The sequence below is a fragment of the Lentinula edodes genome (genome assembly GCF_021015755.1).
Source record: "Lentinula edodes strain Le(Bin) 0899 ss11 chromosome Unknown C8R40scaffold_6, whole genome shotgun sequence".
Classification (NCBI taxonomy): Eukaryota; Fungi; Basidiomycota; class Agaricomycetes; order Agaricales; family Omphalotaceae; genus Lentinula; species Lentinula edodes.
In genome coordinates this window covers 555,820-580,537 of record NW_025764312.1, presented here as the reverse complement: position 1 = coordinate 580,537, position 24,718 = coordinate 555,820, and the positions used below count along the sequence as shown (strand labels likewise).

General features: G+C 45.8%; 9 protein-coding genes across 9 annotated transcripts; 3 read left to right on the top strand and 6 right to left on the bottom strand.

Moving 5' to 3' along the window:
* Positions 1 to 4: 4 nt before the first annotated feature.
* On the bottom strand, positions 5 to 1,365 carry C8R40DRAFT_773386 (uncharacterized protein). The gene is made up of 5 exons (XM_046236172.1): positions 1,360 to 1,365; positions 1,137 to 1,301; positions 1,047 to 1,089; positions 474 to 816; positions 5 to 407 (listed from the first exon to the last, which is right to left on the bottom strand). The coding sequence occupies exons 2-5, from the start codon at positions 1,142 to 1,144 to the stop codon at positions 64 to 66; spliced, it is 738 nt and encodes a 245-aa protein (XP_046089685.1). The 5' UTR covers positions 1,145 to 1,301; positions 1,360 to 1,365; the 3' UTR covers positions 5 to 63.
* Positions 1,113 to 1,879, bottom strand: C8R40DRAFT_1038189 (uncharacterized protein; the record flags this gene model as incomplete). Its single annotated transcript, XM_046223733.1, has 6 exons — positions 1,113 to 1,301; positions 1,360 to 1,445; positions 1,491 to 1,566; positions 1,636 to 1,655; positions 1,711 to 1,723; positions 1,844 to 1,879. 6 exons carry the CDS (start codon positions 1,877 to 1,879, stop codon positions 1,113 to 1,115), a joined length of 420 nt encoding a protein of 139 aa, XP_046089684.1.
* A 3,613-nt stretch (positions 1,880 to 5,492) lies between these two features.
* C8R40DRAFT_1090171 (uncharacterized protein) lies at positions 5,493 to 7,377 on the top strand. Its single transcript, XM_046227469.1, has 6 exons — positions 5,493 to 5,700; positions 5,769 to 5,919; positions 5,971 to 6,061; positions 6,126 to 6,987; positions 7,043 to 7,090; positions 7,147 to 7,377. The coding sequence occupies exons 1-5, from the start codon at positions 5,615 to 5,617 to the stop codon at positions 7,050 to 7,052; spliced, it is 1,200 nt and encodes a 399-aa protein (XP_046089683.1). The 5' UTR covers positions 5,493 to 5,614; the 3' UTR covers positions 7,053 to 7,090; positions 7,147 to 7,377.
* A 65-nt stretch (positions 7,378 to 7,442) lies between these two features.
* On the bottom strand, positions 7,443 to 10,032 carry C8R40DRAFT_1067018 (Alpha/Beta hydrolase protein; the record flags this gene model as incomplete). Its single annotated transcript, XM_046225850.1, has 8 exons — positions 7,443 to 7,483; positions 7,552 to 7,580; positions 7,638 to 7,867; positions 7,931 to 8,052; positions 8,112 to 8,258; positions 8,309 to 8,389; positions 8,465 to 8,478; positions 8,546 to 10,032. The coding sequence occupies 8 exons, from the start codon at positions 10,030 to 10,032 to the stop codon at positions 7,443 to 7,445; spliced, it is 2,151 nt and encodes a 716-aa protein (XP_046089682.1).
* A 1,230-nt stretch (positions 10,033 to 11,262) lies between these two features.
* C8R40DRAFT_773199 (glycosyl hydrolase family 71-domain-containing protein) lies at positions 11,263 to 13,978 on the top strand. The gene is made up of 14 exons (XM_046236171.1): positions 11,263 to 11,474; positions 11,650 to 11,724; positions 11,776 to 12,138; positions 12,193 to 12,232; positions 12,283 to 12,301; positions 12,357 to 12,411; positions 12,470 to 12,586; positions 12,642 to 12,665; positions 12,712 to 12,743; positions 12,799 to 12,896; positions 12,951 to 13,046; positions 13,100 to 13,581; positions 13,642 to 13,649; positions 13,703 to 13,978. Exons 1-14 carry the CDS (start codon positions 11,446 to 11,448, stop codon positions 13,864 to 13,866), a joined length of 1,602 nt encoding a protein of 533 aa, XP_046089681.1. The 5' UTR covers positions 11,263 to 11,445; the 3' UTR covers positions 13,867 to 13,978.
* Positions 13,979 to 15,037: 1,059 nt separating this feature from the next.
* Positions 15,038 to 17,163, top strand: C8R40DRAFT_1167315 (caspase domain-containing protein; the record flags this gene model as incomplete). Its single annotated transcript, XM_046230996.1, has 13 exons — positions 15,038 to 15,152; positions 15,215 to 15,306; positions 15,363 to 15,423; positions 15,480 to 15,542; positions 15,608 to 15,657; positions 15,709 to 15,759; positions 15,822 to 15,858; positions 15,911 to 16,018; positions 16,076 to 16,518; positions 16,589 to 16,706; positions 16,760 to 16,995; positions 17,049 to 17,069; positions 17,137 to 17,163. 13 exons carry the CDS (start codon positions 15,038 to 15,040, stop codon positions 17,161 to 17,163), a joined length of 1,422 nt encoding a protein of 473 aa, XP_046089680.1.
* Positions 17,164 to 17,477: 314 nt separating this feature from the next.
* C8R40DRAFT_1167314 (uncharacterized protein) lies at positions 17,478 to 18,192 on the bottom strand (the record flags this gene model as incomplete). The annotated part of the gene is made up of 4 exons (XM_046230995.1): positions 17,478 to 17,491; positions 17,549 to 17,651; positions 17,706 to 18,086; positions 18,139 to 18,192. 4 exons carry the CDS (start codon positions 18,190 to 18,192, stop codon positions 17,478 to 17,480), a joined length of 552 nt encoding a protein of 183 aa, XP_046089679.1.
* Positions 18,193 to 19,109: 917 nt separating this feature from the next.
* On the bottom strand, positions 19,110 to 21,915 carry C8R40DRAFT_1038107 (uncharacterized protein; the record flags this gene model as incomplete). Its single annotated transcript, XM_046223730.1, has 7 exons — positions 19,110 to 19,226; positions 19,287 to 20,363; positions 20,415 to 20,725; positions 20,776 to 20,849; positions 20,902 to 20,918; positions 20,977 to 21,641; positions 21,696 to 21,915. 7 exons carry the CDS (start codon positions 21,913 to 21,915, stop codon positions 19,110 to 19,112), a joined length of 2,481 nt encoding a protein of 826 aa, XP_046089678.1.
* A 390-nt stretch (positions 21,916 to 22,305) lies between these two features.
* C8R40DRAFT_1167312 (uncharacterized protein) lies at positions 22,306 to 22,847 on the bottom strand (the record flags this gene model as incomplete). Its single annotated transcript, XM_046230994.1, has 4 exons — positions 22,306 to 22,328; positions 22,379 to 22,517; positions 22,573 to 22,650; positions 22,746 to 22,847. 4 exons carry the CDS (start codon positions 22,845 to 22,847, stop codon positions 22,306 to 22,308), a joined length of 342 nt encoding a protein of 113 aa, XP_046089677.1.
* Between the last annotated feature and the right edge of the window lie 1,871 nt (positions 22,848 to 24,718).

Here is a 24,718-nt window from a genome sequence, read left to right as displayed (position 1 = left end):
GAGAACTAAGTGATATGATCGTGTATTCGAAGGGGGATGTTCGAGGCAACTGCACCCGACACTTCATCCGCCAACGTCCTTTTCCAGTTTAATGGGAATTCTAGTATTACCCATGCCGCTCGGAACACCGTTCCCACCCGAGACAGAGGCTTCATCTTCACCTGCTGATCCCGAGGAGCTTAATCTAGATCTTCTTGTCCCATCACCAACTGCGGAGATGTTTCGAGTAAAAGGTGAGCCCATAGAGCTTCTTGTACTAGGCCCGCGTTCCCAGGACAGCGATTCGGGATTTCGTCTCCCACTGGCGTCAGGTGCATTTGCTACTGGATGACTCCCATGGGTGGGACTGGTTGAAAGGAAGTCAAGCCATGTGCTCTCGCTTTCCGGGGATGTATTATGGTTAGCATCTAAGTCAAGGAAAGTAAAATTGAGCGCTCGGGGCTACAACCTACGATATCGGACGGAGCACTTACTAGCTGTCGGGCCATTCGAGCTATAACCGGAATGAGTATGGTCCGGCCAGTCGATGTTTGTTCCTAAATGCCCAGTAGATCCCGAGGAGCGACTACGCGAATCCGTTTCAAGGAATTTGAAAACCTCCCCGCTCGTTGCACTGCCCGTGTGAGATTGGTGTTGCTGCCTGATACTGGGAGTGTATAACGCAGCATCATAGGCTGTACTCCGTGGAGGGTAACTAAGAGCTCCGCTATGACCCCCCCGTGAGTCTCTTGATGAATGGCCCGCTGTATTAAAATTAGATTCCGGATGAAAAGTTGGCGATGTCGTTGCACCGGGGAAAAATTCGTTGTTATAAGTGTTTGATCCTTGCTGGGATCGGCCAAAGACCTGACTTGTAGGAGAAATGCTAAATGCTTGAGTACTCCTTGGACTTTTGGAAAGGGGATCTAGGGTGTCTTTAGTTAGGATTGAAAAATATGATTAAAAAAGCCCATTCTTACCTCCTGTAAACCGCAGCCTCTTGTTCGGCGCTATGGAAGAATGCTGGTGGTGAAGGTGTCGATCAGAAGGAATTTGACTATTCGGATTGATTCCGTGCATTGACGAAGGAGGTGAGGGAACGTAGCCCAGCTGGATATCTGTCAGGCAACAAATCAGAGAACAAATGAATCACATACGTCGACATCGATTGTGAGCTCCTCGGGCTTTATACGCTTAGCACCCCTACGTATGTCTTCTTCGTCTTCTACATCATCGTCTTCGGCTTCTCCAAAATCTTCAAACTTGGCGCTAGGCCCACCAGCAAAGTCAACTGGCCCTCGGGTATCTTTCTCGCCGTCGTGCTGTGATATATTAAAAGCGTTCAAAGCCGTTGTGGAGACCCTAGCAATTCTGACGCACCCTTATATGTCGTTGTACTATGTCCTGGACATCGCAGGAGCAATACTGGTACAGCTTCTTGAAATTGTGACCTGGTTTTTCTTCTACTAAAAGAGATTAATCCACAACCTAAAAATAGGGTATGGGCATACCGAAGATGATGACTGCGACGTCGACGCTACAGAGCACTCCCAGCTCATACGCTTTCTTGAAGAGACCGTGTTTCCTCTATCATTGAGGTGTTAGCTCGACCATAGCGCGTCGGGATAATTTTATCACACTGCCAAGAATAGGTACCTTTAAAAAGGTCACTGAACCTACGGGCTCGGAGTTAGCGAATTGAAGTTGTACTTGATGGTGTTTTTAACATACGATTGCGTTCGTGCTAAGTATACCAGATTCGAGGAATTAACGAGGTTAGGTGAAGTACAAATGGGGGAAGGAAATGTGGAACCATGAAGTTCGTTTCAGTCAGATCATGTTGTTGAGAGCGATGAGCACTGACCGTGATTGGTTGGATTTCAATTTTTCTTCTGCCCATTCTGAACAAGTGATGGGGGGGCAAAGATGGGTGTGGAGAAACAAGTCAACTTGACGAGCGTCCTCTTTTTGCATTAGTGAGCGATGATTCGGCATGTACCACAAGAACTCTGCCGAAGACATCCTCTTAACGGCGCGTTCCCATGCATTAGAGACCTTCATGCCCGCTCAGGACTTCCGGGAATCCTGCTATAGAAACTTGAAAGTTGATACGAACTCGTGGCATATCCCTTTGTATTCATTCCATTGCTGCCGGCATCTTCTTCAACCTTCATCAAATAATACGTCCTGCTTGATCTCCGCATCTGCTTTGAGAGCAAGAATTGAGGAGTAGGAACAATTGATCTGAGAAAGATATAGTATTGACCACGTCCGACACATTGTACAACTTGCTGAAGAATTCTTTGAGAGAGTGTACCACATAGTGTTGAACGCAAAATTGTATCTCCGATGTTGTTCCGGCCCGCGGATACTGAAAATTTTCGACTTCTCCCGAGATGCCGTTCAGTTTGTCCTTTTTGAACTACCACTGTATCAAGTCTAGGAGAAATTGTTTCCACCCCTTACGCCCGTGCATGCACCTCCTTCGACGCGGGCCTATTTTCAACATGTCTGCCGTTACGAGTGCCATCTTCCCAGCTCCAGAAATTCCGGAGTCTTCGCCTCACGTCAACTAGGGAAGTTCCGTCTGTCTAGTGCAAGCTTTCGTCTCGAATTTTGACACATCATTGACTCTTCCAACTCACATCGAACATCCATGCTCACATGCACTCCGCAATATCTGAGTTTGTCTAAATCTTCCCATCTCGTCTTGTCCTTCCGTTAATCTCATTTCCCCTTTGTTTGCCGATAGACCAAGTTCTATTCTTGAAAACTTCCAACACTCACAACTCTGATTGATCTTCACGGTCATGATCTCGAGCCCTAATGTTGGCCTTCCGCAAAATCGGAGAACCCCTGGTGCAGGATCGCGTTCCCACTTCGCCGGCCGCACTTTGAGGTTGCAATCACCGTTCACATGTCAAAACGACCATAGTACCAGCATACACTCAAACAATTCTCGAATTCTTAGAAGCTCACAGGATGCTTCTTAACTCTCTAAACATATTCTCCCGTCGGCGAATCGTGCAGTGGACAATCTCAAATTTCCTTGTATGATTGTTGGAATTCCCAATCATCGGCTCCATCCCATCGAGGAACACGAACATATCCGTTTCTCAGACCACATTGTGATGGAAGCTTTCGTTCGGTCCCTGGCACTTCTTTAGCTGTGCATCAGATTTGTTTGGTTGACAAAATCCACTTCTTTTTTTCTTCACTAACAGACCTAGTAAATCATTAGAATAGCATGAACGTTCCACCGCCGTATGTTCTCCTGTTTTTTTGAATTTTGGTATTCGAGCCCGGTGCAGCTGTTATGGATATTCTCAAGTTCGCGGGAAGTCCATGGAAAGTATGCGGGGTTCCGATGCTCCTTGCATGTTCTTCAGGCTCGTGGGGTTCGATGACGCTGCACGTATACAGCTATAAGATTACTCAGCTCAGATGAAAATCTGGTGAGTTCGACCTAGATTGATATGCAACTCATTGAAGATATTTTTTCGCTGAGATTTGTACTGATTTGTATGGATCCCATTCTTTGGCTTTGTATGATGTTATTCGTACACCACTCAAGCCAAACTAAAATTCCAATATTGATAAGTGTACCTCCGTTGCACTCACCTTGGAGCCACGTTTTTGGTCATACGATGCGCAGATGGAACACTACTCAAGTCCTATGCACAACTGGCCAAATACTCGCGACTGGAAGTGTGACCATAGGATTTCTTCTTTATATCACAAGTAATAGCGACGAGAACCTCGGACTGACATTTCGTCACGTTCAGATCCAATATTTGCACAACGAAACCTCTGGAGGGATTTGGTAAATGTACCATGTACAAAAAGACAGCAATTTTTCTAGTCTTCCTATGACCACTAAAACAAAGATCGGAAATCCCAGGGTTCATTCCTACCTGATATACATGGAGAGTTGCCCGCTATGCACGGTATTGTCCGTGCTAGGATTTCCGTGTAATGCTCATGATAGGTGCTGAGGGAAGAAATACGATACGCTTCAGAAACAAAGCTTTGCCCAGCCGGCATGCATATTTGCGTTGGTGCGTTTGGCTGCAGAGAAACTTAACGGTAGTCAACTCTTGAAAGATTACAGTCAGTCGCATGGCTAACACTGCGTGAACACACCAATGTGCGATGCTACTCGAAATTGTCCTTGAAGCTCGGATGCAGTATACCACTCTCAAAATAGTCTCACAATGCCATGCCTGTAAGCCTTCTTAATAGTACTGTTTTGTTCATGTCGAAATGCTTTGGCTCGGAATACATTTGTTATCTGTCACCCGTGCACAGGAAGCACCAGTTGAGGCATACACGAAAGACACCGAGTCGTACATTCTGTATCGTAGCATCCCGTATCTGAAAAAAAGGGTCTACCGAAGACGAAGTAATTTATGACTAGTTAGGGGGGGGGCGTAATTTGTACTCAACTGGTTAAAGTACTTGATTCGCAAAGGCAAACGCCCGGACTGTACTCATGATCAATCATAGGAATCAAGATGGGACTTGCCACTGCAGAGTACAAGATCTAGCTTCAAACTCGATCCGCGACTGGCGGGAGACGGGAAAAATGTTCCCTCTAGTAGACGGAAAGGTATCCTGCCAGCTAAATGATCGTAGGACGAAATAAGTGGTGGGGAAATATGCACTTTCGATAATTGATCAATGCGCCTCTAGAAAGGTTCATCGTATCAGCTGTGAGCTCTTTGCTTTTTGTTCCACATGACATGAGAAAATGTGGACATCCCGGACGTCGTTGAAAGTTTGAGGACTGCAATCTACTGTAATCGTATCGCCGCCGGTATTATTTGTAGAGATTTGTAGTCCCTATCAAGCCTAGTACTACCGCTTCTATGCGGGCTCACACTGATAAGTGAGCTCGGGGGCAGTCAACTCACAAATCACATCTCATGCGACATTCCATGGCAGTAAACCTTACCCAAATTTCAAGCTAACGTCGCCGCTGATTCATCAAGGATTTTCGGTTTCGATGGAAAGGTTGCGCGCTAGTCCTCAAATGATATCAAGTGGGGCAACAGAGCGTGAAAATCAGCAGATTGAAGTTCAACTTGGGTAAGGAATTGAGATCAAGAGGCATATTTTTTCGATTAATTTGCCCAGAATCGAAAAAAAAAACTTAACGACGGGTCCGAGGAAAGATGAACCAGTTTGTACAAGATCTCTAAAATTGCCATAGGGCGGGCTTCCGTCTATATTCACTCGAGGTGGCTCAACTTTGGATCTTGCAAAAAGTCCCGATCGCAAACTATCATAGTATCAAGTTAGTTATAAACCTTGTAACGTTGGTGTAACACAAATAAAGGGGAAGCTAGGAGAAGCAACAATGTTTTCAGACGGTTTTTTCGACTCTCGGGCTAGAATGAGTCTACAGAAAATGAGTGGGTTGTGGATTAAAAAGAATAACGATGTCAGGTACTTAGTCGCGTTGATATCAGCAACCAAGTAACTCCAAGTCAACTCATGTCTCGAAGACATTTTGTGTTTCTGAATCAGGATTTTACAAAAGAAATCCAAAAATGTAAAATGGAACCGGCAAAAGCCGACTTCGCTTGCGATTGTTGATGGGAATCGCAACCTCTGCTGTAACGTTGGTGTCGAAATGTCTACCGGAGATCCCAGGGTACAACAACAAAGAACCCGGCTGCCCAAATCCTACACCGACCAGCAGCTTGCCTTTTTAAAAAGGTATTCAAAGCGATGTTCTTCCTTACGACCAGTATCTAATAGACATTGTCGAATTTGAAATACTCAAGCCATTTACCCGAATTTGAGCGTCGGACTCAAGGATCCATAAGAGGAGATGCTAAAAAATTCGCACTTGAAAAAGCAGCAGATTTTATCTCTGCTTTTGGCTTACCCAATGAGTTCATTCATGTGGAAGAGGCGGAACCAAGGTTCAAGGAGGTGGATACATCAACGATTACATGCGACAATGGAGCTGACGGAGCCAAATAGCAAATCTACAACTGGTTCAAGAATACCGTTGGGCGCACCAGGAGGAAATTAGAGGGTCGGCCAAGGTCAATGAAGAAGGTGTTGGAGAAAGGTGAGTGAATTCAGATCTTTGAAGACAATGAACTGCCGACGTACTCTAGTTACTGCTATCTCAGAGGGCGCGTTGAATAACACACTAAACAATGCCTGGAGCACGGGTGATATAGCGGCATCGACAGTAATGCCTTACTCTCAGACTCCTGTCGATTCTGACACTGCAAGTCCAACACAGGTCTTAGTCTCACCAATTCAATACGGAGGCGTACATCGAGGACCCTTAGATCCCATGTCGGCACATCGACAGTCATCGCACAATCAACAGTCCCCACGCCAACATCACTCGTCTCTGGAATTAGCAGTCAACCTTCAGATTACAACCTCTACTCTTCGTGATTCCTTCTCACAGGGAATTGACGCTTCAAGTTTAGCCTCAATGATTCAGTCCTTTGTGATGTTGAACCCCTCTACTACTCCTCTGACACCGGTTATAACTTCTCTGTTCCAAGCTGTCACCGCTGAGCTGAGCTTCAGCAGGGATCCTCGTGCTTGTCTGCGCAGATTTCTAGATGCGTCCACTCTTTTTCCACCCTCCATCATTCATGCTGGTGTGTCTGGTCCTCTCGCCGGACCGAGAGCTTTGCAGATGCAAATTCGGAAGAACTCCATCTGGTTTCCAAGTCCGTCTGCACCATGTTTTTCTGTTTCTTCTTCTTATTCTATATCGGACGAAATGCAACGATTGGCCAATGATCGACAACGTAAAAAGGATCATATACAATGGGCTCGTATACACGCAGCAGCACTAGAGCTCGGGATGCTAAATATGGAACATTCCGGACACGCTGATGATAGTGGTTATTCGTATGCCATGAGCAGGGCTTTCTCTGAGATGACCGCGCGCGACGCGGTGTGGGAGGAAGACGAAGTTGAATGGGTCGCTGGAATTTATGTTCTAAGAGCAGTTATACGGACTGCAATGCAAGGTGATCAGAGAAAAAGGGACGAGTATGGAGAGTTATTAGCAACTTATGAGAGTCGTTTGAAGGAGATTCGTGACGAGAACCGACAAACCATGGTTGCGGTAAGCCCAGTACTTCTATCACAATGGTTTATTTTTGAATTACTTTTGGTTATCAGGAGGCCCTTATGAGTGCTAAGGAGGATCTTGCTCAATTGGACGGCATGCTGCATAATTAAAGCCTTTTTCTTATGCATCGAATTTTCTCTTTTCTTCTAACTTTATAGCACGAACAAGCATACTCCTTGTGTCTGAGCATATATAACTCTTGTTGTAACTTGTTGTATTATGATGTATGATGTAGGATATGATAGTATGTACTTTCCATGTAGCACGACGACTTTTTTTTTAACGCAGTGTAGCCCCACTCTTCATCTATTCCTTAGCTTGTTGACACTATAGATATTTTACTTAGTCATAGCCACTTGTCAAAATGTCGAATGACCCTTTCCATGACTGTCAAAAAATAGGAAAGCATCAGGATTGCACTTCGTATCTGGAAATCTAAAAAATCTAGAACTTACCATTTTCAGCGTGTCCTCTTTCCAAAAACCTACGAGGCAACAATTCGGTCAACAGCGTTTTCCAAGTGAAGGAATTTTACTCTCACCCATGGGGCTCCCTAGGATAAATAACGAGTTCAGTGCCTCGTTTTCCCCTTGCATTAGCTTTTCTTTGAAGCCCTCTGTACAATCCGATAGCTTGGCCAACTGGCACGCGTTCGTCTCTGTCACCATGAAGAATTAATACAGCAGTTGAGACCCCATCAACTCTATGAATGGGGCTGAGATTTCGTTTGTGAAGCTCCCCGTCCCAAGGATCTCTCTGACTTATCGCTTTCTGGAAATATTCGATCTAGCATTAAGCAAAATGTCGAAGCTTGTAGAGGATTTTTATGGTTACCTCGAGCTCCGGAGATCCAGATTCCATTACCATGCCCTCCCAGTTGGAGGCCCCGGCCCCAACGACGGCCGCTTTGAAACGGTCCTTCGTCAAAGTTACACCCCATGCAGTGAGGGATCCGCCTGACAAAACCCCAGTGAGTGTGCTAGATTAATCATATACTGGCGAATTATAACGTTACCGTGACTCCATCCAGCCACAGCCAATCTGGTTGGATCTGCCCAGCCGCGACGTATCACTTCGTCGACCATACTCTCACAATCGGGCCAATCGTACACCCCAATTCCTTGGTTAGCAGCAAACGCAAAGGCATGACCCCGACCTTGACCTGAGATTTGATTAAGTTATTGGTATTGATTCAAAAAGAATACCACTTACTGCCTCTATAATTTGGAGAAACAACAAGGTATCCGGCACTCGCCAGAAGTTCCCGCCAATTACAGAAGTACGGCATATAGTCTGGCCATTACATGAAAGTAACATCAGTCACTGCCATAGATTACTATTCCAGGATTATTCGGATTTTCAACGTACCAGGTATGTCACGACTTGCTCACCACGTCAAAAAGGTTAACGACGCAATTATTAATTTTATACGAGAGATGATTGACCTACCGATAGGGTCCTCCATGGATGAACAGAACTGTAGGAAGAGGTCGATTTACGGCAGACATAGACGACCTTACTACGCCACTCAATCGGGTGCCATCCTCTGCCTGCCAGTGGATCACTTCCGTGCGAAGAGGTGCAGAATTCTTGAGCCAGTCGAGATGCGAAGAAAGTTTGTAGCGAACGGAGGTCAAGGAAGGATAATACCAGTTCGGCACATCGTATTCAAGTCGGTCATCAGATGTCACAGCACGGGACGGTGGTGTACCTCTGGTCTCCATGTTTTCGTCAATTCTGACGGACCAAACGTTTGGAGGCTCGTTGAGAATCCCAGAGCTAAGCACTGCTGCAACTACGACAGTGGTTTTGTCAGTAGCAGAATCATACGCATATTTAGCGTCCCAAGCCCCGAACCAGATAGCATCGCCTTGCGTGCGGAATAACGGGAGTACAGCGAACAGATAGTTATCTTTTGGCGTTGAGTTATTTCGGTGGAGATAAACTGCATCAATATGAGTATCCACGTCTGAGCAGACCTCTACTGCGATCATTCCGCTTCCGCCATGTCTGTTCGAGTAATATTTGGACTGCATATCAACAATACGGACCGCGTCCTCAAAATCTCCATACAGTCTCTTAGTCGCTTTGGGCTTTCCTGACGATATGTCGTGGATGAAGAGAGCCCGCGCATCGAGAGAGTTACATGGCTCGTAGCTTTGCAGACCCACAATATGACCAGAGCCCAGCCAGATATTTGAACCAGAAGGAGAACGAGGATATGTCCCAAGGGTCATTGGACGAGACTCCGGTTTGACTGAGATTCTCTGTACAAGGATCTCCTGTTCTGAATATTCAGCCTCCTTTCCCTTGCGTAAACGGTACAAAAGTTCGAAGCCGTCTGGACTCCATGTGAATGATTCGATATGACAAACGCCATCAATACCGTCAACAAGACGAGATTCAGCAGTGACGAACGAGTATATCCAGAGGCCCAACGGTGATTTCTGGAACCCGTACACCTTTGCATCGCATGCGGTGGACTCGGCGAAAGAATGGCGAATGCTAGAATAAGCGATGTACTGACCGTCCGGGGAAATCTCGAATTCTTGTACACTTCTTCCTAAATTCAAAAATCGAGGATCGCGGGCGTCCTCTGTATCGGATAGGAAGAGCTGATACAAATCCTTGGCTTTACCCGGCTGCGTCCTGTCTGAAACGAAGATAACACTGTTTCCATCGGGGTGGAATACTGCTGCTCTATCGTTGAACAGGCCATCAGTGAGGCGGCGAGCACTGCCTGCGATGTCTGTATCTGCAAGCCATATTTCCGATGTCATCCGTTCAGGCCCTTTGTAGAACGGAACGACTTGGTAGACGATCTGCTTGGTGCTTGGGCTGATCTTAACATTCCTTACTTTCTGGGTCGCCGCTACGTTCGAAGGGCATATACCTTTCAAATTGCTATTTGTTGCGCTGATAGATTCTGGTATCATTGGGATGGGGAAGGCAAAGGAAAGCTCACGATGTCGTGAGTTTACCGCCCGTCTTTAAAACCTGTCAGGACTAAATGACACCTGGAATGAGCGTACACCGGTAGGATATTTTAGGATAGTCGTTTTGAGATGAATAGAATATCCAACACCAATCATGATGGAGCTATTACAAGCGAGCGGAGAATCTTTGTAAGCGACCGATGAGGATCGATGAGGCTAAGTTAGGCTGAAGTTCATGATGTTGTTGTTTAGCAGGACAGCGAACAGTGAGCAAAGTATCAGCTATTATCACCATTGCCTCGAATGTTGAGGTAACTATAACAAGTTATCTGCAACTAACAGGCCTGCCTTGTGAAGCTTTCGCATAGACCAGTTTATTCTTCTCACTGGCAACATACTAGGAACATAAAGCTCGAGGGGATTGTGTACCGTCAAGCTCACTTCCGATTCATTACTGTGTGCGTGTACGATTGTGTCTGGATGTGTACGGAAAAACTCGATTCACACCGTGACAAGTGAGGACCCTGGCTCTCCTTGGCTCTTGAAACGTTGGCCGCAAGACCCCGAGCTAATTTATCAGTGCTTCGATAGACTAGATATAAGCAACGGGGTTCATCGAACATATTTGCTTGAACTGGTAAAACTTACAGGACGCATGGACCATTTAGACTCTGAGAGTTGACGTTGTCTTAGACGAAACGAGACAATCAATCAGAGATTCCCACATTCAAATTGATGCTCTCCATTTCAGTTGACTGAGACTCTTCAGTTCTCCACGATTCCACAGTCTCCAACATGCATGTCTATATTTTCCCTCGAGTAACGAATTCAGGTTCAACGGTTGAGATCTCGAGTAATGAAGGGCATATATCTCAGACTCTCCTGGAGGTACCAACATGTGATCACTGGCAGAGTTGTACGTCCTAGCTAGTACATCTTTCGAAATTATCAGAGCTGAAGCTAAAGCCGTCGTTTACTGCTATATGGAAAGCAGTTCGACATGCCTCCCAGCTGCAGTATATGATTCTCCGACAGAACATGCATTAGGCGCCAACAATTGTCCTGGCCGCTGACGATTGCAGGCGCGTCTCGTAGAAGGCTCCTATATGTTGTCAAACTGGGACAAAGTAGTCTGTCATTGAGCCTATAAATAAGCTTTTTCGCGATTGCGCGTTTCTTTCTCCGCGAAGGCCCTTACATTACTATTTCCACATCGCTATCCGAGCAACATGCTCGCCCTATCAAATTTCCCGCTCTTTCATATCTTCTTTCTCCTTCCAGCTTTAGCTCGAAATATTCGCCGCGATCCAGGGATTGCTTTACGACAAGATCAGGACGATTTTCAACGCAAAGGCATTATAGATTTGTCGCTGCAACGCGACACATTCTCGCCAGAGCCTCTAACAAAGAGAGATGGAACGAAATATGTATTTATGCATCATGTACGTATGGTCAGCGGTCTCGCGTTCTGATGTCTCTCTGACAATCGTATTGTTATAGATTGTTGGAAGTACGCCTTCGTTCGTTTTTTCTTAACTTACAGATCGCTGACAAATCTCCTCTTCCTGCGCAGACACGTAAATTCGTTGCGATTTCCTCTCTTAATGCTGCTCACAGTTGTTGTACTCGCAGATACCCGTATGTGTATAATAACTGGCTGAGTGACGTCCAACAGATATCGGCCATGGGCGTGTGCGTGATTTTTTATCTGCGCGTTTGTTCCGTAACCCATTTTTTCCGCAGAGATGCTGTCGCACTCAACATAGGCAGTGATACGTGGCAATGGGACCGCGTTGTCGACGCTTACAACGCTGCCGCGGCCTCAGGAACTGGCTTGAAGATGTTCATTTCCTTTGACTACACCTCCTTCGTTTGCGACAATGGTTACGCAACTACCAACTGGACAAACTATTTCGCCAAGTATCCCGCTCAATTCACTGTCAACGGGAAACCCATGATTTCCACCTATGGTGGTGGTTATGATTGCTTGGGAGTCGCCAACTGGAAAACGGTCAAAGCTAACACCAACGGATATCTGATGCCTTTCTTCTGGGATTCGGAGAACACCTTCAAAACTGATTGGGCCTTTTTGGACTCTTGGTATTGGTAGGCGATTAAAAAGTTTGAGTGAGACATTTTCTAATCATGTCACTTGTTTAGCTGGGGATGTGCTTGGCCACAAGGCGATTGGGATAAGAACGTGAGCATTCTCCACTTTATACCCTTTGTATATTGAATCGATTTTCACAGACTACTGACGATCAATACTGTCAAGCGTCATTTTTTCAGTCGAATTTATATCCCTTATTCATTTTGAAATTTAGACATTCAGCAACTTGGCGCCGGTCGGTATGCCACCACTATTAGTGGTTGGTTCTTGTAGGTTATTTGTCTATCTCACCTTTGACGTATATTCACACGAAATTCCCCCTTGTAGCACGCACCTCAGCTCGAAGAACTTCTATCTGCGTGGCGACGATTGGCTTATAATCAACCGGTGGGATGAGCTTTTCCAACTGCGCGATCAACTGACCTTTGTCGAAATGGTCACTTGGTAAATCGCCGCCTACTAGTGGTATCCTCAGTGGCTAATTAAACCTCTCTGACAGGAATGATTACGGCGAATCCGACTAGTATGTCACCGTGTAAGCTTATCGTGCACATTCTCATTTGTCTTAGTTTTGGTCCTTTCGAGGGAGCACAACCTGCTGGTAAGCAAAGTCCAGAACCCAAATTGTACCCCAACAACTCATCGCCATCCATCAGGCACTTACTGGGCTCAAAATTACCCACATACGGCTTGGATATCTCTTTCGAAATATTACATCACTGCATACAAAACTGGAGCCTACCCAACCATCACTGTAAGTTACATTTCGGCTGAACAATTGCAGACTTACGATTATTTCTTCTCTTAGCAAGATGTAGTGTACTGGTGGAGCCGGCCACATCCCGCGCTAGCTACAGCGACTGGTGATTCGCTTGGAAGACCCAATGGCTACAATTGGGCTGATGTTGGTGTGATGATATCGTCGTTCATACCATGTATTGAAAATTTCCTTATTAGGATTATCTATGGGCTGCCGCTTTCTGTTCCTCGACGTGTACAGTCACCCTCACACTCGGTAGTTCCACGCAGACTTTCTCAAACCTCGCCTCCGGCGTCAACAAACTAAAGCTCCCGCTTGCTGTCGGTACAGTCGGCATCAAGATGGTCAAAGGCTCGACGACTGTCATCAACGCGTCTCCCACTGGATTCAGCGTGGTTGCTACTCCGTCACAGTATAACTACAACGTCTTTGTTGGAGCGGAGACAGCGACTATTGCGGTGACTGGTACCTCCAGCAGCATCTCAACCTCCACTACGTCAAGCACGAGTGCGACAGCAACAAGTTCTTCCACTCCGTTCACTTCTGTGGGATGCGTTGCCGAGGGTACGACGGGTACGCGCCGTGCTCTGACTGGTGCCAATTATACGAACAGTGCAATGACTCCGGCTAAATGTCAATCCTTCTGTGCAAGTTATACATACGCAGGTACTGAGTACAGGTAAGCATTTGCACGCATCATATGGTAATCATACTGAGCTCTGTTTTCAACGATATCAAGTACACAATGTTAGTAGATGCTTGCCTTTCAATTTGCCATATTTTCTCATGCAATCCAATAGGTTATTGCGGTAATTCGATCACGAACAACGGAGCAACTGGGACCGTGGTAGCGTCAAGCAATTGCAACTCCAAGTGCGGTGGAGACTCGTCCCAATCATGTGGAGGAAGTTATTACTTGAATCTGTACTCCAAATCGGGTTCTCATTGCTTCCATCACCAGTAGCACCAGCATCAATAGAAGTACAACAAGCACCAGCACCAGTAGAAGTACGACAAGCACCAGCACAAGTATTAGTTCCAGCACCACCAAAAGTAGTACCAGCAGTACTTCCACTTCTTCAACTGCCCCAAATGCTTCTGCCTCATTCTCTTATGTGGGATGTGTCGCAGAAGGGACAACTGGGACTCGTCGCGCTCTTACTGGGGCAAACTATACGGTCAGCTCGATGACTCCCGCTAAGTGCCAGACGTTTTGTGCAGGATATGTATATTCCGGTACCGAATATAGGTGAGTAATATTTCTATTGCTTCAATTCACGCACCTAATGTAAAATTTCGACGGCGCAGCACCCAATGTAAGTCAACAACCTGAGTATGTCTCCGTTCAGCATCCCAACTAACGCTATCAAAATAGGTTATTGTGGCAATACGATCACAAACAACGGAGCTACTGGCACCGTTGTAGCTTCGAGCAATTGTAACGACAAATGCGGTGGGGATTCTTCGCAAATGTGCGGAGGATCGTACTTCTTGAGCCTTTACTCCAAGGCCGCTTCCAATTCTCCAGTCGCTACCTCCAGTAAAATTGGTACCTGAAGTTTTACAAACATTAATCTCTATCTTATGTTCGCACTCAACTGACGACGCTCTTAATGTTTATACGTTATGATTTCATGCCTACCTCAAATATTGTATTCATCGTTGTAATATCTCTGTAGTTATCATATGTTCAAGTAGTAAATGATTGTTGCCCAAATAGAATCGATATCAACAGCTTTGACCAGTTTTGACCAATGACTTTGCGCAAAAATTGATATGATGTGCGATCGTTCCTTCTACTCACCCAGTCAGTTGTGGAATTCCTCGACACCGTTTGGCCCTACTTATTCATTGTTAGGCGCGTGCCTGGGCGTTTTTTTTCCTCATCAATCATGTTTTTGACATTCGCTGCCTCGTTTCGCTTCCATAGCTTTCGTCCACAGGAATCCTCTTTATCGGGATGCCCATCACAGTTTGCTAATAGCTGTGCTAAACTAGCCATATAATCTGTGACTCAAAGCGAAACCAGGATATCTCACTGCTACCCAATGCCACGACATACACACACATCCCGGTCCCGACCTCAGGACCTTATAATAAACTCGGAAGATGCAACAAATAGACGAGAAACGGACATGCCGCTCACGAGAAAAGCTCTCTTGATCGGGGTGAAGGAGACCTTACAACCCCAGGCTGAAAAACTCCCTGGAACACACAAAGATGTGAGAGCAATGAAAAATCTGCTCATCGGTGCGGCAATCGTAAAGCGACTTCCAAAGAATTGTTACTCAATCCTTCGTTCGATTGACCAGCCACATACCAATATCAAGAGAGAGATATCATTACGTTGCTTGATTGCCACGATACTCATCCTAAGGATCGACATCCGACTCGGGAGAATATTGTGAGCGGATCACTTTTTCTTACTACGACCAACGTGTTTTAATCCCGTTCTTCAAGCTTAGAGAGTTGCACGCCCTTGTTGAAGATGCCCAACCTCGAGATCATCTGTTCTTTTACTGTATGTATGATACGATATCGTTCCTATTACTGCCCTGATACGCCAGCTCTCTCAAGACGCCGGGCATGTCGAGCAGCAAACAACCGACGATCCTAAAGAAGAGGACGGCCTTGATGAATGTGCGTCCAATGTTCCTTATGCATTTCCCAGGTCATCAATGAAGCTCAAACCGAACTCAAACCAGTTATTGTACCATGCGATTGTGATGGAGTGGAGAATGCGATTCAGGATGATGTACGCATGCCTTCAATTAATGCTCACAATTGAAGTTGATCTGCTTCCCAGATGCTCAGGGAGATTCTAGTCGAAAGTTTACCAGCGCAATGTAAACTGACTGTGAGATGCCACATTCTGGGTATAATAATACTACAACACGATCTCACCGGATTTCCCCCTAGGCTGTCTTTGATGCTTGCCACTCTGGAACCTTGCTAGGTGATTCTTGTATATATAGGCCGTCCAACCACATTCATACTTTAGAGTCTAGATCTCGATCATTGGCGCTGTAACCGTCGTAGGGCCAAAGTTCCTTTCCTTCCTCAGTTCCATCTGAAAGAAAAACACTCTCTGCGAAATAACAATGGCAAACAAACAAGTATGAATTGAATCACATCGTTGAATCACTTTCGTTGTTCATTCGTATACTCTACAGGTCAACAGGGTTTGGCTGTTTACGAAAATCTACGCACCAATGACACTCAATTCACTCAGTCTAAGACTACTCTCCCAATATCATTGAGGAGGACTGTGAACGTCGAGAACAATCAAGCCTTCCCCTCCCGAACACCTACTGCTACTTCTGCGAAAGTTTGGCGCATACTGCGAAAAACTCGCACTACATTGAGCATCAGCGCTGTCAGTAATAGCCTGAATTTTCTTCGAAGGCGAAACACCAGCCCATACAACAACTCAAATTTAGTTGTACAAACGCAGATTCAACCTGCTACTACGACGCAGAAACACTCAGTTCCACTGCGGAAACCTACTCGACTAGGGTCACTTGATATCCCGATTCCTAGATGTGCCAGTCCGATTCAATTTTGTGATGGAGATTGCCATGATCGGGATGAGTATATCTATGATGGACCATTGGTGGTGAGTAAATTTGTACAAGCGAAGTCGTTGGAAAGTTCAAATTTGCCTTGCAATGGGCATCTCTCGAAAGATTGCTCTGTCAGCATGTACGGACGCTCAAAGGGCTTGGGAATCTGAGGATCAGGGCACGCTAACCAAGACCTTGGTGGATTTACTACGTTTGTTACTTATTCTGTCTCAGATTGCATGTAAGACTAAGTGAAGATTGCATTTCCAGAGAAAAATCCTCATCCCAGACTAGCTACGATGATGGATAATCTTGGGTTAATTCTTCCTCCTCCCTCATTCACTTCGAGCTCACAAGCAAGTCATGAAACTAGTCGTCGAATCCACCACGCCATAGTGAATACTTACCACAAGGAGACACTAAAGTACAAGAAGCAGCTAGCAAAATGGAAACAAAAACACCCTTCCCAAGCGAGTGATCAACCTCTTGATGAAGGGCAATTGAATATGGACGAAACTCAGGATCCACAGGTCTGTATCTTTCATACTCAGTAATAATGCAATGACCTTGAGCTACTTCGTAGTTGTCTAGCTTGAGACCTTTAGTATGTGACCGTAATTCCTTTACACTCCTTCGGGTCCTTCAAAGATCTATACTAAATCTGGATTTAGGAGATGAGTGCAGAATGGGCTCCATAACACACTGCCATCTAGGTATACATTTCCTCCAATTAATTTTTTCTTTAGTTTGTTTTGGATGTCGAATTCGAGGATCTTGTCTGCTCCCATCTATGTATGCATATAATCTGGTGTTTGGTATAATGAATAATATTTTGCTATCATTTTGCTAAAGTTTTCTGTACTTCACATACTTTACTACTAGAATTCATGGGTTGGCTTTATTCGCTCCTTGATTCTGCGGCCAGGTCAACGAGAGTTCACAGCTTGTATGTATGTATCACGCATCTACATCAAAGAACATTCATAGTTACGCGTTATTGTACCAGTAAATCTTAATTCTCTCCAACTATTCGTTGAAAAGGTGAGTAAAACAACTTTTCTCCTCAACGAAGGGAACGCTCACGGTAGTCATATACAAACTGGTGCTCGAGCTTCTTGTCGGGTCCAGTGAAAGCAATGCGTCTGACATGGCGTCTCTCGCCCTTCACCTCGCCGATGCCCCAAGTCTAGAACCGCGCAAGGTGAAAATTTAACGGAGAACAACGTTGGATTTGACGAACCTGTTCAGCAGACCAGCTATCCTTTCCCTCGGGAGTGACATGAACCATGATACATCCATTCTCCAAAGTATCAGCGCTCCATCCCTCTTTCAGGTAGGCATTCTCGACTTCGTCGACTTTTACCCTCTTGGCTTTCGTCACCACGGTGCCGATCAGCTTCGTGTCTCTGGTCTGCTCTACCCAGTCAAGGACTTTCTCCTCTGGCACCCCTAGGTCTAAGCCTGCAATGGTTTGCTCGAGGCTGAGACATTCCTTCCCACTGTCGTTCTTGTAATGCTTCATGTTAACTGTGAGTGTAGCGGCGCCCATGGCTTTGCGTTTGAGCATGGCCACACCTTGAAGCTCCAAGATCTCTTCGGGGGGATGGCTCAGCGTTTTGTTCTATGACGGTGAAGGTAAACTCAGCAAAGGACATGAAAAGATGTATGCGTACGATTGAAAATTTGCCACTCAGGTTGAGAGTAGTCATACTTTCTGGAACGGCCATACTGGTCAGGTTGTGGGATCTCACTTGAATGTTCCGGGGTTTATAAAGTAGTCCTCTTGGGGTCTGCTGTTACCTTAAAGAGCAATGCAACGATTTCAACCCCCATTATTCCCAATTACCCGGATGATTATCCGATTTGAACCTATGGATGTTAAAATCGAGAGATGTCGGATCGTGAGTTTCTGTTATGGTAAAACCGGAGCATAAAGAACGCTAACGAACGGAAGTAATTACATGAAAAAACTGCAATAACTTACGCTGACGCACGATTGTAAAGGATGGGGACAATCTGAGGTTGATTAGCCGTTTATTCTAACGCACGTTAATACGATGTCTGATGACTGAGCTAAATGGGGTGCAGGATACTTAAATCACAATTGAAAACCGATTCAAGTCAGATAAAATCGTAAGGTTTCGTAAAATCGTTAAGTAAAAACAATGGAAAGATCGATAGAACAAGGAAGAATTCAAAAGAACTAATGAAGGGGCAGGGGAAAGCCGAGAAAATTTAGGAGTTACGATAGAAAAGGATAGAACAGACCGAGAGAAAAGGAACAGCGACGAGGAAACAGAGAAAACAATGCCATTGAGAGGTAGAAGTGATGAAACGATAGACAGAAAATAAAATCGGACGACCGGGTAAAAAGAAAAAGTATGCGAGTTGTGAATCCGAGAGAAAAGATGAAGAAGCAGTAATAGAGGTTAGAACAATCTGAAAGAGTATAGCGAACAAATGGATGGATATGATGACGTGTGAGTGAGACGGTTTGTATGTTGGAGTAAACACAAACACCCAAGAAACAATTACTCAAAAACAGCACAACCTGGATGTTTTCTGTAATAATGTATAGAAAAGCTAAATAAAAGAAAATATATTAAGAAGTTGGAATGGTGGATGCAGGCTGCAGCCGATCATGTTACTTGGAAACGACGAGAGCCTGGGCTTTATCTTTCAACACCGCAGGATAGCTGTTCATCAGATGCGCGAGAGAGCGCAGGTCCTCCTGGTCCAAAAGAGTAACAGTAATTTTGGGCTTCGTAGGAAGGTGGTTAAACGTGCAATATCAGTGGTCATAACGAAAAAAAAAACTCACTGCTCCTTTGATTCCAAAGCTCTTGACGACCCTGAACAGTTTCTCACCTAGTAGCTGCTTCTGCATTTGGGGGGCCTTATCCATCAATCCATCAACAAATTCATCCGTAGCCTGCACCACAAGCGGGTCGGCTTTGGACATGTCCACAGGTAAGATCACGGAGGAGGACCTCACAATTTTGAGAACCTCTTTGGCAGGAAGCTTGGCGAGCGCTGCGATTGTGTATGTATTTCCTGCTCCTGTGGGAGTTCCGGCGGCGGGGGTGGCAGGGAGAGGTGAAGAAGTGGCACTAGGGCCGCGAGAGGAGAGGTCAGGTGTCTGAGGAGATCTTTCCATTGTAGAATATGATGAAGTCTTCTTGTTTTGTGGCGTAGACGGAGGAACGGCAGCTGCTGTGGCAACAGAGGTCGCATTGGTTTCCTCCTCCTCCTCTTCCATACTCTCCAACACCAGCCTGGCATCCGCAAGCTTTGCACGGAACACCTCCATGTTGAACAGACAAAGCGCGCGTTCTCTTTTGGGAAGACTCATCAAAAGCTCTGTGAGCTGTTCTTGTTTCTCTGACGGAGAATTTTCGAATTTTGCTACAGCGGCAGCAATACGATCGCGTTCCGACGTTGGTGGAAGGGAGCCTGATGGGGAGGAGGTACGCGGTGGTGTTGACAAGGAAGCATTCACCGAGATGGGTGTGGAGGGATGCTCAGGCGCACTGGCGGTAGCCGCAAGAGCATTAGGATCAAGGAGGCGTGAGTCCTGCGATGCGGTAGCTGAGCGCGCCGGGCTCTGTGAGTTGGAATTCGGAGACGGAGAGGTCGATGCAGATAAATTCCGTGAAATTCTTAGCTTATCAACCTGGTTCGCGAGCTTTTCTGGGTCATCGATTGCTTGAACAATTTCGCTCAGTGACACATTAACTAGACCGTCGACGATACTCGCGACGTCGGCGGGAGCAACGCTGCCGAGGGATTTGACGCGTCTGCTGAGTTCGCCAGTAAGAACTTCTTTGCGTACGACCGGAGATAGAGCAGCCAGGTCGTCGTAACGCATAGGAAGGTTCAGTGTTCCAGTCAGAGCGGCCTGTTCTGAAAGTTCAATATTCTGTTCTCAACCAAAAGAAAAATTTGTTACGTTGTAATAGCTTCCGCTTCCTCTTCTTCCTCTATCTCTCTCAGTGCCATAGCCAGGAGAACCGCCTAAATTCCCTAGACCTAAAGTTCTATTTCTTGGACTTGGGCTTCCCCATCCAGCGCCATAGCTGTCCCCACCCTCACTGGCAGTAGGGCTAGTGGCTCCACTCGCTGTTCTAGGATGCCCATTACCTCCACCGCCGAATCTGGCGGCAAGTTTTTCCTGACGCAGCTGTTTGGGCTCATGTAGTCGGACAACAACCTGTTTGGACCCTAAGGTGATACCATTCATTGCGTGCATGGCAGCAGCCGCTACGACGAAATGTGAATTTGAGCATTATGGCGAAAGATGTTCAGCACACCTTGATCTGGCATTTGGAATGATACAAAGCCAAAGCCTCGACTTTCACCGGCCTCGTTACGCATCACACGAGCACTGATACCAGAGAGTTCGGCTCCATTTCAAGATACTGGACGGATATACTCACCTAACAATTTGCCCAAACTGGAAGTTTCAATTAGGAAAGAGACTTGACACTACGAGGGAGCCACGACAGACACACCTGACGGAAATGAGAGAATAGGGCATTCGAGTCGATTTCTGGGTCCAAGTTCTTGCAGAACAGGTTACATGGATCGATTAACCCGCTATGGCTATTCGAGCCGGGACCAGCCATTGGAGCGAGTTGCACCTGCTGTCCAGGTCCATGGACAAATTGAGGACCACCATGAGGGATAGGCGACACGGGACTCCTAGGACTGTAGTGCGGACGAGGAGGAGAATACGTCGCAGCCGGACTTGAGTAACCGAACACTGGTCCTGAAGGTACGAAGGCCGGGGCATTCGTGTTAAAGTCGTTGATAGTTCCACTAGCAGTTCTCCGTGGCTGGTAAGCCTGAACAGCGATGTTCTGACCTTCGATATCAGCGCAGTGCATGGCCTCTTCGGCGCTCCGCGCGTCATCCTCGTTCCAAAACTCGATCATGCCGGTATCAGGCCCAAAATGCGTTGGGATTCGAACGGACGCGAGAGCACCGTAAGGTCGAAAGAGATCAAATAGAGCGGAGTCGCTAAAGCCTACTGGAAGGTGTTTGACCAGCCTGGGAAGCGCAGATGGTGGAGGTAGAGGTGTGGGAGGGTTTGTCGGCGGGTAAGGCGATAACACGAGAAGTACACCTGGTACATCTGGCAGAGGACGCGATTGAAGCGTGGCTAATGCTTTCTCGGCTGACGAACGTGAAGGTCAGTGTTGATCTAGCCGATAAGAACAGCAATTCGCACCTTTCTCGAGAAATTTGAACTCGATGGTGCCAGAAAACATTGGACTAGCTGTATCTCTGATAATTTTGGGTCTGAACGGGGCGCAAGTCATAAATGCCATTCCAATAGCGTCGTCAGTGACATTTGCAGGAAGATTAGTGATGTACAATAAAGGTTCATGAAGATAAGGATGAGGCTGAGGCCCGGATTCTTGTGGTGGCACCTGGTATTCTGGATCCATCTTGATTAACGTGTAAGAATATGCTGTAAGATCAAATATTTGGCCAGAACTGCACTGGAAATGTTCAAGCTGCCTTATAAGCTGTAGACAGATCCACGACAAATGATGCAGGCGTGAAACCTTCGAGGATGGTGGCTACAAGTAACTGGTTTTTTTTGAAGGGCGATTAAGTAAGCACTTGATGTTCATCAGTGTTCATTGTTTACCTCCTGTATGGGCTTTATCGTTACAGTGGCTGCAGACAGTATGTTCTTTGCTTGCCCATCACTGGCACAGTACTGACGTGCTTCTAGGAAGTGTAACGTAATAGATAACAAACTTGTAAAAGCAACGAAGAAGAAATTGGAGATCAACAAAATATTTGCATTCTAGACTACGATGAAATTACATTTATTCAAAATCCCGTCTCAACGCTGGAGTGAGGTCAGGAGCGACGCCTCCACATCATTCCTCACAGGCCTACCCAGCTCCTTTTCGTTGTGAATAACTACGCCTGCGCGATCTACCATTCCACTAACCTCTCTGTCTTGCCGATCCTGGACCTGGGGGATACCGCCCTCTTCTGCATCACCCAAAGCCCCCAGACGACCACCGGTATGTTTCTGCAGTGGAATTATTGTTATTAATCAGTACTGGATATTAGCCAATAATACCTACCTTGGTCTCAGCACGATATTGTCTTTCATGCTTATCATTGTTCAATCTGTCTTCGTAAGCTTCAGAATCCCGGATGGCCTTCTCAGCGTTTTTCAACGATTCCGGAGACAAATTTCTATTCCAATACGGTGTTAGTATTCACTATTTTCACTGCGGGGCGTACCAGGACGTACGTCGGGAGGGTTCTTCACGTAATCGTCCATCCTATTGTGCGACGTCGTTCTGGGTCTTCCGACTACCTGCTCGGTCTTTGTGTACTCTGAATGACTGGTCATCGTATTGTTTTGATTCAGTGGTTGTGGAGGTTCAATATTCAGTACCAACCAAGTTACCTCAGGCTTATATACTTATATCTTTTGGTGATTCTTGGAGCGCTCCCGGACCAGTGAACGCAGACTGAACGTCATAAACACTTGAAGGATGACTTCAAGTTCTAATTCTAACACAGGTACTGCAAGCCTCTATGCTGGGGTTTATATATAACCACTGACAGATATTTAATATTCAATCCAATTATGTGTCTAAGTGAACTTCTCCGGACAGACTTTTTTGTATCGTGAGATGACCATCAAGACGTCCTCAAACAACCTGGTATCCTGTGGACAATGATCATTCGGGCTGCAGCTCCCCGCGCCTTAGTACTAGTCTTACTTACTTGCGGTTAATGAAGAGTTCAAAAAGATCATTCGGGCTGAGAGTTTCTAAGTCCAAATGATTCAGAAAGGCACCGGGACGGAAAAGGCACCGGGACGGAAGACAGTTCACTCGGATATATAAGATACTCCCAGTTCAGTTTCGACGCACGTCATGTGCTTTTCAGTGACTTTCAGAGTGACAATCCTTGAGCACTTTTTATCTCAACACCCAGCCCCAATACAGTCTATTGAGAACACGGGCCCTGTTGAGTACCCTCGTAGGTAGACCTACCCAGAAAATCTAAGTCTTATATCCATAATTGAGAAAGCCTATAGCTTTATGGTGTGCGAAATCACAAAATTCACCATTTTTGATGAATCTCAACATTCTTGAAAAAACTCAAAAGTCAAGAACAACAGCACTTGAGGACTTTGTATTGTATTTTGTAGTAAGAGATGTGCATAGATGCCTGTAGAGCAAAATACTCATCATTTCAGCACAGTTTTGTGGCTTGTCCATGGTATGCATCTTGTTTCTTGTTGAAGTTATTCCACTCTCAGAATGGATGGATCACCCAGGTTATTCATAATAAAACATTGCTCATTCAAGCATGATTTACAGCTGGGGATGATGAGAAAAGTGCAGTCAATGTACAAAAATATGAACCGAGGACCATTAAGGACTTGGCGCTTAGTTTAGACACTCTTGCCAGAATGCTATCTCATCTCTGAATTCTTCACTATAAAATCTCAGAAAATCTGATATTGTCTTTAAGCAGTAGGTTAACAGTGCCCGTGTTTTAATTTTTGCATAACTCAAATGAAAACTACTCGAAAGACCAATTCGTTGCACCTTGAGATTTTTGGCGGGGTCACAGCTGTGACCAGCACGTGATATGCGTCGAAACTGAACTGGGAGTATCTTACCTGCGTTCGGCCTTGCCTTTTTCAGAGACTTAAAAATTCCAACCTGCACACGAGCGAAAATACCCGTCTCGGAGCGCGCTTACAAGTCCACTGTGCAATCACTCGGGGAGAAGTAACGCATCTTTGGAACATTCAGTACTGCCAAGAGAATGTTCGTTTGAACTGGGGGTAACCTTTCTACGTCGTTTGTGAACGAGAAAGGATAATGTTCCGGACAGGACACACATTCCTGACATCCGAGAGGCTGTCTTATTCCACAGCGGGGATAGGCTATATTATCATTTCACAGGCTATGGTTTCATGTCAATGGGAAAATCACGGAAGATGACTGAGGAAAAAGACATATATCATACACAACTTGAAGTCTTATATAGTTTCGCTCTTCAGGAATTGAGATAAGTCCCTTGGCGATACCTCCGGCTCCGTTCCGTTGGCGGAGACGAAGATGAGTTTGGAAAAGAGAGTGATGCACAACGAGGGCACCCAAAATACATAGTTTCTCTTTACTTCCAAATTCGACCAGAAATGCACGGACCAAACTTCGAGCTCTAGCTGATATAGTCGGGCATGCTCGAACGGGACCG